Source organism: Pectinophora gossypiella, chromosome 9 (assembly GCF_024362695.1).
Source record: "Pectinophora gossypiella chromosome 9, ilPecGoss1.1, whole genome shotgun sequence".
In the NCBI taxonomy this organism is placed as follows: domain Eukaryota; kingdom Metazoa; phylum Arthropoda; class Insecta; order Lepidoptera; family Gelechiidae; genus Pectinophora; species Pectinophora gossypiella.
In genome coordinates, this window is record NC_065412.1 from 3,719,933 (window position 1) to 3,734,345 (window position 14,413).

Sequence of the window (14,413 nt, forward strand, 5' to 3'; positions counted from 1 at the left end):
TTAAGAGAGAGTAACATAGATAGAGAAAAGCTAGAGAAAAGGATGCCAAATGGAATTGCACATATTTTTATCGGACTAATGTAGGATGGATTTTGAAACGTTCCACTTTGTGAATACTGGATACTGCAGTGTGTAGAAACGTACTATTGGCACTGGGTACTATAGTAACCAAAATTAATGAACGACTACTAAAATCACGTAGAAACCTAAAGAAACGTTTCCTTCCGCAGCAAACGTACGAAAAAAATACCAATCAGTAGACCTAAGATCTGTTTGCGTTAATGGAACGAATATTTTCTAATTAGTGTTAAATCTGTGAAGACATCGTACACAGTCTGATAAATATTTCATATTTGTATAAGTTTTCATTTGCTCTGTTTTATACTAACCCTAGCTTTAAGTTTGCATTGTTACTAACATCTATGGACCTGTGTCTGAAAATATATATTATAATTTAAATTTGAATTTCACCGTGACGCCGTGGCAAGTGAGATAGATACCTATTTACCGATCTCTTCGACACGTCAAAATAATGAATGTTGAAATAACATTTTGTTCAGTAAATCAAAATCCCCGTCATTCACCTGTCGGAAATAACTTTTAGTATCTTCCTTGACAGCTTTTGAGTACTCTAAAGACTGTTTTGATTGATTGTAAGATAAGTAAGCAGGTATACAATAAACGTTTATTATTATTATACAATACATTTATGAATATTATCATGAAGCTTCTTATACGACGAGCAGATATTGAGATTTGAATCCTCTTAAAGATGCATCTTCTGACGTACAATTTCTTTCATTTACCTGTATCAATTCCATACATACATTTTCGTTCATCTAACTTCAATTTTGGTAGGCTGTGCATTCACGTAAAGCGTTCGCGTCAAAGCAACTGCGTCTTGGTCAGGTTAGGTCTGCAGGGCTATTATGCGCATCGTGATAAAATTATCGAACGATTCAATAAAATTTGTTCAAATCGATAAGTTTGCTTTTTCCCCTAACATGCGTATATTAGCACCAAACGACAAAACGACATAATTATATGGTCAAAATCGATAAAATGACCGCGACATAATTTTATCACTAAAAACACTAAATAGTAGACTGTGTAAAGCTCATATTTCGGCTTTGATGGTCGAAGAAAATTACTTACGCGTTTTAAGCAAATTCAATGTACTTAAAGCAAAATATCAAATTATCAAAATTAAGTGCAGGTGTAGGTTTAACAAAATATAATTAAATTCGCTACGACAACTTATTCAATAAACAATTAATAAGGTTAATGATAAACAGTGAATATACAATATTAACTATAAATATACATAATTAACTGTTTGTTTATTATCTGTAACTACCTATATTTTCGTCTAACTACAATTGTAAGCGTCTCGGTTACGTTACTAAAAGGTCAAACAGATATTGGCTCCATTAGTGAACTATTACTAGTTTCATTAGCAAATTGATGACACCGACCAAAGAGTTTTAATACTAGAGAAGCCCACAGTGGAATAAACAAACAACCAGTGCATACCGTAACTTTTCTGATGTGTATGTTATATTATATGTTTGTATGTACTGCTTATTCTATCGTGTGGGTTGTGAGGTGGATGATCAACCTCATCAACGATGATGTCAGGGTTACTATTGAGCCGCCAAAGGTCCCTGACATGGCTCATGTAACGACTACTTACTAACATCAGTAAGAAGTAACCGGTACTACGGCTAAACGTATCTTCCAAACACGGATCATCTTACTTTCCGATAATCGGGTAATCAGTCTGTAATGCCCTAATCAAACTAGGGATACCACAAAGTTATTTTTATGATATGTCCCCACCGGGATTTGAAACGGGGCCTCCGGATTGTGAGCCCAACGCTCAACCACTGAACCACGGAGGCCATTAATTTGGGTAATTATTTGGGTCAAAAAAAGGATTAGTGTAGTTATTTATAAGTACCTTGTTCTTTTTGTGTGATTTGTGATAAGTCCCACGGGGATTCGAACCCGGGACCTCCAAATTGTGATCCTAACGCTCAATCAACCATTAGACTACAAAGGTCGTTGTGTATGTACCTACTGCTGTTGATACACCAAAATAAATAACACAATACTTGAGTTTTGCCTAGCCACATGTGCTTTCGAATTGACACACGATATTGATGAAACCAACATAAAATCCATTCCTTAAAAGCACATTATTTTACGAGTAGATAATATATGTACTTAATAGCAAATAAACGGTAGGACCTGGCTAATTTTGCAAATACTCTTGAAAATCAAATTGCTTAACAATATAATTTTATTCATGAAAATATTCTTCCTTTTTCATAGCTCCAGTATCGGTGATGTCACCTGATAGAAACAGGGGTCTAAAAAGGCCACATTGAAGCAATTAATCTAAAAAAGCAATATTGGTAATTGGCATTTGTTGAAAATGCGCAGTTACTTTTATACGACCAAATGCAAAATTGCATTATTCATCTCAAAAAAGGTTAGATTAATTGCTTCAAATTGCCTTTATTAACCCCAGGACTCTTTTGCAACTCCAGTTACACGGCCAACTTAGTTATATAATATCGCTGGCACTATTCGTAATTAGCAGTAGCTACTCTGCCGTAGTATTCATTTTATAATGAAACTCCGAACACAATATTACTCACAGCTTATCATAATATTCCATGTTGGGTTATTGGCCATTTTGCAGTAAATATATTTCGTTTATTAAATTTTCTCGCTTCGTTCACCTTTTCAATTAGGTATTGATTTCATTCGATTCAATTTTGTTGTTCTAAATACACAGTTGCTAGTATTTAAACACACATATATACATAGACCCCCTCCGGTTGATTGAGGGGAGGCCTGTGCCCAGCAGTGGGACGTATATAGGCAGTTTATATTATATATTATATTATATACATAGACATGTATACGTTGCAGTAGAATGTATTTATTTATTTATTATCTAAAGTATTCAATACAAATAGTCATTACAGGTACATGCCTATTGCGACATAGTACCTACTTCTACAATAAAGTTAGAAATCTTTCTAGATGTAACCGTTATATAGTTACATCGATTGGGTTACTTGTGACTGTAACTTATCAATCATAAAAAGCAATAAAAAAATAAGCCTTTGTTGCCAAAACTCTTTGATGTAACTTTTAACAGATTTTTTCCTTATTCAGTGTCTAAGAAAAGTAAATTTAATTGGTATAACAATTTATTATTATTTAACGTTGTGAAAGAAATCTGTCAATAGTGAAGTCGCATTTATATTATAACGATTGGAACACTTCATCTGAATGTAATCGTTTCCAATTATATCGGAAACAGGTCAATCAATAACCAATCGTGCTGCAAAATGTTCATAAATAAGTAAACAAAATACATATCTAATCAGATACATAGGGTATAATTTATACTTACAATAAAACATACTGAAGACCCTGAACCAATATGTATATGTGAAGGTGATTGTTGAAGTTAAGCAACTTTCGCAAAGGCCGGTCATAGGATGGGTGACCACAAAAAAAAAGTTTTCATCTTGAGTTCCTCCGTGCTTCGGAAGGCACGTTAAGCCGTTGGTCCCGGCTGCATTAGCAGTCGTTAATAACCACCAATCCGCACTGGGCCCGCGTGGTGGTTTAAGGCCCGATCTCCCTATCCATCCATCCATAGGAAAGGCCCGTGCCCCAGTAAGTGGGCTGGTGATGATGATGATAAAACATACCTACTTAGTGTTAGATATAACAGAATCGGTCAGACTAACGTCACAGCACTGGCTTCTGTACTTTTACAGACCTACTCGTAATTCGCATTGAAACTATTGTAAAGCATTATCTATATTGAAATAATTATAATCACTAAATGTACTTCAGTAGCAGTAGACGTTCTGTTTAATATTTTATACAGGGTCTTAGTGACATCGTGATTAAAACTTTCAAGGGATAATTCAGATCAATTGATATTAAGTGAAATTTTCCACCGCAAAACTATAGAGCTGAAACTAATTTAAAAAAAAACCTTTAAAACGTGCATGAATTTTCCGACAGGAAAATCCACTTGATATCAACTGAAACTGATGATCTGAATCATCCACCTCAGTATTCGTTACGCTGTCACTAACACCCATACGTACTTGTATGGCTACCTGTATGTACTTGTAAGGGGTGAAAGTGACATCGTAACGAAACGCTGAGGGGCATGATTCAGCTCATTTTTCAAAAGAATAGAATTAAAAGTAATTTAAAAACACACAAAAAAGTCATGAATTTTGCGAAGGTAAATTTCACTCAGGATCATGATCTGAATCCCTCTCAGTATTCGTTACAATGTCACTAACACACCCTGTATATCTAAAAAGTTGCTTGCTGCTAATCATGGTAGATCGAGAGCAAACAAAAGACGTGCACGTTTAGCTTTTCGACTTCCCCAGCATAAGGTCTAAAATGCTACATTGAAGCAATTCATATAAAATATCAATATTGTAATTTGACATTTGCGCATACAAAAGTAATATTAATGTCAATAATAGCCTTTATATTTTTATTGCTTCAATGTGGCCTCTTTAGACACCCCACGTCGTAAAATCCTTGTTGTTGTGTCCCTTCTAAGTTGATGGACCTTTAATAAGGGTAATGGGCTGATCGCCTATCTTCATACGGTTCGTCATATCAACTTTGCGTTGCTTGTCGATGTGCCTACCCTGCTACAGGTGTAAGTTTATATAAGTATAAGAAGTTACTACAAAAAGCAACCGCTTTTTGTTTTAAAGAACACTTTGCATAAATCTCATAACCTCTACACGCCTTCATAGAGATATATTTTTAATATCCTATAAAAAAAACTCTTTTAAACTTTTTCCACGAGAAAGTACACGCAATGTTGGAATACCCGGAAAATGTTTTCAAACATTGCCCTTTTTCAATTCTTTTGTTTCAATTTAGAAGTGGAATGCTCTTTATTAAATTCTTGTAATTTTATAACAAAAGGTTGGATAATTGACTAAGTATTCCATCCCGTTTCCCTTTTAATTTTAAGGGCAGCGAAGTTAATAATATGGTTATAAGTGAGTTCTTACAATCTTCAACTTAGAAGCTATTATTGTTGTCACTGTAATTTTAAAGCATTAAACACTTTTTTGATACGATAGCTTTAACAAAATTTCAATCGAAGGACACTTTCATACTAGTCAATGTTTGCAATAAATTCATGCTACGAGCATGCTACATTTATATATCCTCAAGCAATTCATAAATATTCACGTGAATAAATACCAGAAGGTAGGTAAAACCAATGGACCGTTGAATCCGGGAACCCGACCTTCAATTTGCGAATTTCGGCTTCCACTAAATTAATTTATTACGCTACGCCTACTTTTACTGGAATTTTGAATCATAATTCAATGACTTTTAAAGGGCTAAGTGATAATTCGCGTAGACTTTAGGATTAAATTAATAATAAAAACTTTATTTCTCCAGTATTTTACAAAACAAAAACATAAAGCTCCCAGTAGGCAATATGACGTTGTGAGCTTCCGAAAGGGTTATGTACGAATAGTTACAATTAAGTACTTAACTAATAATTTGGGTTGAAAAAAAAAAGGAATAGCGTAGTTCTATATAAAGTACCTTAGTTTTTTTTCAATTAAGATATTTCGGACAGTTCGGTATGTAAGGGAAAAGAAAGTTACGGTCATTTTAAAACCATAATTAAAGCACATAATAACGGGTTCTTACCGCGTTTAAATGGGGATAATATATGAGACTCCCGATATTTCGACACTGTTGCAAGTGCCATGATCACGGGAGTCTCATATCCCCATTTAAACGCGGTAAGAACCCGTTATTATGTGCTTTAATTATGATAATAACCGCGTCAACTTAAAACAATGCATTTTAAAACCATTTCGAGAATTCGTCTTAATTAGCTCAAATCCATCGGATCGTGTTTATTTTAGTAGTAATCGTGTATTTATTTAGCCTTCATGTGACCTCTAAAGGTAATCTGTTTACCCAAAATGTCGTTGCCAGATTGATGCCGTGTATAATAAATAAAATTAAATATAATCTATGGTCATCACTAGGGTCAGGTTTCCTGTGTGCGGTTAACAAACTTAATGAAATAAATTCAATAATAATGAGGATCACTAACCCCCAACATAATATTTATTAGAAGCATAAACTATACAAACTTAATTAAAGAAATGAAAAAATAACAAATTGTTCTTTGTATTTCTATCTTATTGGGCCTGAGTGCTCTTAGGGACCGCCTGTGGGCGGACGGTTAGACACATTACCCTAAAAATGACGGTATTAAAATTTTTATACAAACTGAGCAAAGGCAAAGGTATAAACGTCATTCAGCCTACTTTAAAAGATTTTAACTGCATGAAAAAGCAAAAGTATTCAAATTGAAAAACGTTTACTTTAAAAATATAAAAAGAAGTAATTTCAAAAATACCTCACATACCCATATCGATAATCTTTGTTTCAATGTTTTTATGAGATTTATTGCGGACAAGCGGACCCGGTTGACGTTGCCCTATCCTATCAAGGAGCTTCCAACTGTTAATAATATAAACCATTCAGGGTACCAAGAGTGAGTCTCAAACAAACACAAATCTTCCACCCTCCAGAGAGGAATCCTATGGCCAGTAGTGTAATCTGAGGTAGGCTGCTTATGTATGTATATAAAAGATTGCCTCGTCTAAGTTTCACTACTCGGACGGTTGGGCTTGTTGGAATTTTCGTTCGGAAATTTATAACAACATCCCGGAAGATGCCAAGATAGACGCTCCACATTTCTATCGTGTGGGTTATGAGCCTCAGAACCTCATCAACCCTAGTGTCAGGGTTACTATTGAGTCGCCAATGACCCCTGACATGGCTCATGTAACGACTTCGCACTTACATCAGTAAGTAGTAACCGGGTACAACGGCTTAACTTGCCTTCCGAAGCAGATATCATCTTCCTTGTGGACAATCAGGTGACCAGCCTGTAATGTCCTAACCAAACTAGGGATCACAAAGTGATTTTTTACGATTAGTCCCCATTGGAGCTAGTTTGGTATTATTAATCTCACTTGCACCTGACGGCACACCAATAACACAATGTCAGTATCAAAAAACGAAAATAAGCCGATTGAAACTCTGTAAGTTATTCCTTTCTGATACGTATTTTATTATCATTAGTTTGTGTGTTATTGTGGGGTCTCAATTTGACTGCAAAAGCGTATTGCTCCGTGCAGAAGCGTACAAATTACCTTTGTACCCCCCTTCCACTCCACTACCCAAAGGACCGAGCAAAAAGGGCTAACTCAATATACGACGAACAATATTCCTGTCCCTAAAGCCATTTATGTCTTTTTGCCCAAGACCTCATAATAATAGAATATTAATAATTAATTCTGCCTTTGACGCGCATAGTGATGCTTAGAATTACGAGGTGGGAAAACGATTATCTTCAATTCAAAAGGATAAGTCCATTATTCTGAACGGCCAAGTCTATTATCATCAAACAAAGTAAACTTTTGCTGTCATAAAGAAGATATGACGGCGCAATGGTTGGATAAATAGAAGATTAACAGTGGGAGCTTAAGAACTCCTGCTAAGGCTAAGGCCTTGAGGCGCTTTTTGATTGAAATTGGGATCCGATCAAAAAGTTCAACAAGCTTTCCATTCAAAATTTTCATTGACAAATTAAGCCATCTCTTTAATTAGACATACAAACACAATGGCCCCCATTCCTGCAGACACTTCCTAATTTTATTTTAAGTTATATCCGTCATTTTCTTATCCACCACCGAAATCCTTTTTGGTTTTCTGGTCGCTATATTTAGCGACGGGATATTGACAACCGTTAATTTTAAATTGAATGAATTATAAATTATATAGGCATCCGGGCGAATTATAATTACAGGCATCTCGCTGCTATGCAACTAGTTTCACGTGTGACTTAATTCCAAATTGATATTGGCCAAAACTTAATTGATATTGGCCAATATAAAATTATGGGAGGGCTTTTAAAATTTCTGCCAAAAGCAATAATTGCTCTTTTAGAAGAATTGCTTAAATGTCGCCTTTTTGACCCTCTTAGGTCTTAATCTACCGATGGAGGTATACAAAACATTTACATTACGCTGCCCGGTTACGGTAGTTTCTCAAGCTGCACGAAGATCTTCGACTTCATAGTATGTGTTATTAGAAGAAAAAGAAAATTTGACGTTTACGCAAACGCATTAAGACCTATTCGTAGATTAACACATATCTTAAAAATCCTTGGAGATATTTGTAAGTCAAATTAATTATAATTATTTTATTGGTATCGTTATAACAAGCTATCGACGAATCGTCACCGATGTAGATGTCGAAAGTTGCGAGGTTTTGAATCTATCTGAAATTCAATTAAGAAAACGTGACTGACAAAAATCTTGATCATCAATAATAATTCTTTTCTCTAAATTTCATTAGAAATTCCATTAAACTAGATATGAAATTGTACCTAGATGAAATATACCTACTCTCTCACAGTTTGTTTGTCAGAAAATTTTAGGATATAAAGAAAACGTAATTAGTGTGTTTTTATATAAATTAGGTACTAAACCTTATTGTTAGTACAAACAAAGTTATTCGCCAAAATATGTTTCTAAATAAGTTTATTTCTAAATTATATAAACACAAGGCTCTTTTGCGAAAGTAATCCTTTTACCAAAACAGACCTAAATATGACGATCTAAAACAGAATTTGAATTTGGGAAGGTAGGTACGAGTATATTTAAGGGGAATTAATTCGAGGAATCGCGGGACAAAGGGTGTTTATTTAAATTGATGATGTGAAAACCCAGCTGTTTGTTTGCCGGTCCCGTGGGCTAAACCATCCATCAACCAGCATATTCCTGGTATAGAGGTTCAGTACCCACTTATAGGTACATGATGTAAGTGCGTAATCGTTACTTGAGCCATATAGCCTAGTACAGAGTGGTTAAAATATTGCAAAACCGTTTTGGAACTATAATCTAAACTGTGTGTGTGTTCTTTAAGAAAATAATTTTATATTTTAATTAGGTATCAAATATGTGTCACTTCAAAATTTTTACTTATAAAATAAACGTTTACTATTTTTCATTTTTGTACCTTTCGAACACATAAAAAGACGAAGCAATTCATCTAATTACCTACGCAACAAAATTTCAAATAGCAGTGTTGTTTTTTAAATTAATTGCTTCAATGTGGCCTTTTAATCACCCCAGTTCACTATTACTTGTTATCTGCAACAATGCAGTTGCGTATCAACGCAAAAACAAAAAACAACAGAACTTATAATCATAATATTAGTTCTGTTGTTTTTTAGGAATTTGCAAAAAGGACTTGTTCGAATCGAATATGTACATGACATTTCCACCTGTGGGTTTCCTCCAGATATTTTCTTCTTTGCCATTGAACACGAGGTAATCATTTGTGCACCATAAGTACCTAGCTACTACTACTGGATTTCGAACCTGCGACTAGCAGGGCTTACATGCGCTACGTGATAAAATTATCGATCGCTTAATAAATTTTGTCGAAATCGATAAGTTTGATTTTTCCTTCACATGCGTGTCGCGTGATTTTGTTCGTATTTTGAAATTCGTCATGGCTTATTTGGTTCACATATTAGCACCAATTGACAAAACGACAATTATATCGTCACAATCGATAAAATGACTGTGACATAATTTTATCACGTTGCGCATGTTAGCCCCACTGACAGTAAAAGTCAACCGTTCTTCCGACTAGATTACCTTACCACGGTTCTTCAAGATAAGTAGTATAATAAGTGTAAATAAAAAAATGAATTCGACGTTTGCCATTCTTTTCAAACAAACCAACACAGCGTACAACTTCTGTTATAAATATCTAAGTTTCGTGAAGAATATAGTTGAAGAGTAGTTAGACTTTAATCGAAAATGCTGATCTAGATCACTCAATCCTAAGTAAGTTAGGAACTATCGATGAGTTTTAACCTCGTACATAATGAGATTGTAGTTCCCAAACTGAAGCATTATCCCACTTAACTAACAACAGCAATATCCAATACCTACTCTAAGTGCAAAAAGATCCATTTGTTTCCCTACGCACCACTGCTTGGCACTACCAGTCGAGCCATGCCATTACTGGATTTCAGTGTAGACAAATGTAGAAAATAGACTTTTGTTTTTCAGATGTGCTTCATATCACCTTGAGGTCTATGACGACCGTGCAGTTTTCAGAAGAAGTAGCTTTACAACCAGCACATATGAAGCGCAAACTATGCGTGGCACCCTCATTCAACTGTGAAGACGACATGGAAGAGCTGAATGTTGTAAGTTAAACATCATTTTCTTTACAAGGAATCTCTTTAATTATCTAAATAAAACTACTTATAATAAAAATAATAACATAATTTAAATGTTAAGAAAAACTTAATACAATATAAGCTTAAGCTACACCACCTTCTTGACCTGTAGCTTCCGATTCTTCAGTTTCAACAACTTCTTTAACAACTTCCTTTGGTTTCTGATAAACTTTAGGAATATTCTTTTCTTCATCTAATCTGGCTTTGTGCATTTTTATGTATATTTCGTGAGCATTTAATGCCTGTCGCCTCTCTTTGCCCTCGGCTAACGTAGTTTCCCAAGAGAATGTTGTTTTGTATGGATTATCTCTGACAGTCTTTGCTGCTTGTTTCCTTATACGCTCATATTCTGCTACATACTCAGTTTTCAGTTTAGCTCTATTTTCAAAAATACAACTTATTCTTTGTTTTGGTGGTTTCTCAATAGCTTCAGGAAACAGTATAGCAACTGTATCATTGAAAATGGTTTTTTGATTCTTCATTATTTCAAGCATTCGTTTTTCTTTTTCCAAACGTTGCTGCTCTAGTTCGCGCAACGGCTTTTCATGTTCTATTAATTCAGCTCTGTTTATACGTTTCTTTACTGCTATTGTTCGTTCTATTAATTTTTGTATAATCTGCTCCCATTTCTCTACAGGTCCCACAATTCTCATTTTGTTCAACCTCTTAGCCTCGGCTTCTTCTTCCAAACGTTTTTCTTCTTCTTCTTTCAATCTCTTTCTCTCTTCTTCTTTTTCAGCCAGTAATATGCCTTCTTTTCGTTTTAGTTCATCGAGGATATGAGGATTGTGTTTCATCCATTCATTTTGCCAGTCAAGAAATGACTGCATCACTTTTAACTCCCTATTTATCATATTCTCCATTCTTGCTATGTAATTTGGATTTTTTATCATAAATATAGGAGGATTAATAAACATTCTAAACGAACCATAGCTATCACTCACTCCGATAAGATTCTTTGGTATAGGTAAAGTGTGTACTGTTACTCCTGTGAGCATTGATCCTGAAACAGTTTGCACTGCTATTGGTTCGTCACTTCTCAAAAATAAATCCCATGTTTCAAGGTCTCCTTCTAACGTAGAAATAAATATTAAACTTGGTTTGTATAATGACCATTTTGCATCAGTTAATCGAAACGGTCGCTTCTTCCATATCAATGGTCTACCTATTAATTTGTCGGACCAAATTGCGAATATTTTTCCGCCAACAGTTAACGTTATGTGTTTAAGAAAAGGATTTCTCTGGGTGCAACTTACAATACCGTCATGTATGCGACAGTGGTAAATAATATCGGCGTATTCAGAGTTCACTACCTCTCCTGTATTAAAAGCGTGGCCTTCCCATGATATTTTTCTCATTTCTCCATGTTGTGAGCCGCAGTACAAGATATTAGACATTTCATTTTCGCTTTGTTTTATTATTTCACCCCTAAAATATTTTCTACCGGTTCTCTCTGTTCTCGGTGTATAAATGTATTCAATTAGAGGAGAATCCCTTCCAAGACTTTGTACAGGCAAAGTTTGTGGACGTCCAGCAATACCTAATATAAGTTTGTATAATGGCTGGAACCTTCGATCTAGTACCTTGTAAGGAGAATCATCGACCGTTAATCCAGATGGTCGTCTCAATACTCTTTTGGATTTCTTAATTTTTTTACCTTCAACAAACGTGACATTTTCAGTAGATAAAGTCCAAATTAAAATCGTACCATCTTCAGATCCAGTAAAAAAAATTAGTGACCTCTCATCTTCTTCAACTGGAAACTGCTTTCCGGTGGACGTTACTAGAAAATTTGGTGACAACCAATTAATTGCAGTAATCGGACCATAATGACTTGTCATTAAATTACTCATTGCAGTAGGCTGCACTACAGCCATATCTTGGATATTTTTAAACCAGCCCATATGCGCATTCATAGCGATTCTATATTTTTCTCTAGTTTCACTTAATACAACTATAGTTTCAACATTTTCTAGTTTATTTTTCAAATCCCAAATTACAACTTGGCCATTTACGCAACCACCGACCAAAAGATTTTCATCGAATGGACAAAACGATAGCACTTTGACTTCCCGAGAACACTCCAAGTACAATTTTGGATACAAACTATCTAGATGGCTCCAAATCATAACTGGATTTAAACCGTACACAGCTCTTTTTATAGGATCTGGTCGAGTACTTACATATTTCATAATATTTGGTGACCCGTCTGAATAACAAATTGCTACAATTCCTGTCCACATAGGATGAAAAACTGCACTTGATACATACTTATCTTTGGCTCTAACATCCGTGAAACAGACATACTCTTCAAAAGTCATTGAATCGTAAATATCTATTGTTTTCTTAGCCACAAGCTTGGGATAATCATTACCATAAATGTCCATGACCGTATTTAATTCTATTTCTGAATCCATTTCTTCGTATTTCGCTTCCACAAAATTATTAATCATTTCAACATAAGAATGTCGACGTAAACGTCTATATGCTGCTTTGTACGCGGCTAATCCTACTTCATCTATAGGATGTTTAACCCTCATGTCATCGTCGGATGACGATTCATCATCGTCGTCTTTAAAGAAATCATCACCACCTGCACCTTCTTTATATTGACCGAGAGCATCAGCAATTGATTGCGTCCACATATTTTGTGGATATCTAAGAACAGTTTGAGCCGCTCTGTTAACTTTGGGATTGCCAACCTGAGATTCACAATCAATGCGACGACGATATACGTTATTAAACGTTTGTCTATACGGCGTCAATTCTTTGTATCCATCTCTAACCGAAAGAACGTCTCGAACATTAAACTTTTCCGGATCATATAATGTAGGAAAAGAAACTTTTATCTCTACTTCCATTAATGGACGAGTATCAACGGGTAAAAGATTTTTTATTTCTACTTCACTTCCTAAACTCGTCCAAGGCCTGGGTTTTCTCTCTAATGCCTTCTCCAACTTCCTCTGCTGCCTTCTTATATATCTATCTGATTGTTCTTTGCAATGATCCCTTGCTTCAATCGTGCAACATATGTAAAATTCGTCTTCATCTTTAGACTCATCGGGTATATATCCCATAAGGATTTCAGAGGCTTTGTATTCTTCCAGTTCTTCTTTAAATGGGTAGAACTCTGATGTTTCGCCACCCTGCTCGAGGGCTTCCATAACTTTTGATGTGTATACGGACTTCCATGGGAACTGCGCGTTAACATGACTGCCAATGACTATTTCTATTAGCAGCTGTGTTTCTTCACTGAGTGCAACTTTATGTACTCCATCGACTTCATATTTAGGTACGAATCGTTTTCGACGAGGCTGTGGTGGAAGAGGAGGCCCGGTGGGAGCCGCGGCAGTCATTTTTATAGCTGGTGATTGAACTGAAATTGAATGATTTGACCAAATATAAATTTAATTTAAAACCGATGTAATAAATAGAAAATATTCAATGCAACATGTATTGTTGTGAAAACAAAGGACGTTTGACGTTGTCATTACCCAGTAGGCTTCCATGAAGTAGGAATATTATTATGACTTCAAAAATAATCGTCAGAAAAAAGACTGCATGCTAACCGAATAAAAAAGGTTTGGAAAGCATACAATGACAGTAATTTCACAATATTATTTATAGAATTAGTTTTCTTCACGCTTCATGTTCATAGAGCAACACGGACCTCCACTTAATGACATTATTAGTGCTTATTTGCTCGTGTTTAAAATATTTTATCTTACCTCTTCACGAAAATATTTTTTTTTTCTAGTTTTATTCCTTGTGGAAAACGAAAAATAAACGACACTAAAACAAAAGTTTGAGTCTCTAAATCAGTTATTACACTGTTATTTTAAAACACTGAAATGCTCCCATAAGTGTACGTGTGGTATTTGATACGATTTATGATGCATAACTTAAAAGTTAGAATGTACCATACCGTTTTTCACCAAGAAGTTAGACTGACACAGTGCCCTCCTCGATAGTGGACATAGGCGTGATTTATGTATATATGTATGTATGTGTAAAACTTACGTTCAACCAAAGTCC

The 14,413-nt window shown here is 35.1% G+C and overlaps 1 protein-coding gene across 1 annotated transcript in view; it reads left to right on the forward strand.

The window, feature by feature from the left end:
- LOC126369434 (uncharacterized) overlaps positions 1-14,413 on the forward strand; it is a 51,467-nt gene that overhangs the window by 12,405 nt on the left and 24,649 nt on the right. Inside the window, exon 2 of the mRNA XM_050013851.1 lies at positions 10,206-10,345. Coding sequence (XP_049869808.1) covers positions 10,232-10,345 — 114 coding nt within the window. The 5' untranslated portion in view covers positions 10,206-10,231. The remainder of the gene's footprint in view (positions 1-10,205; positions 10,346-14,413) is intronic.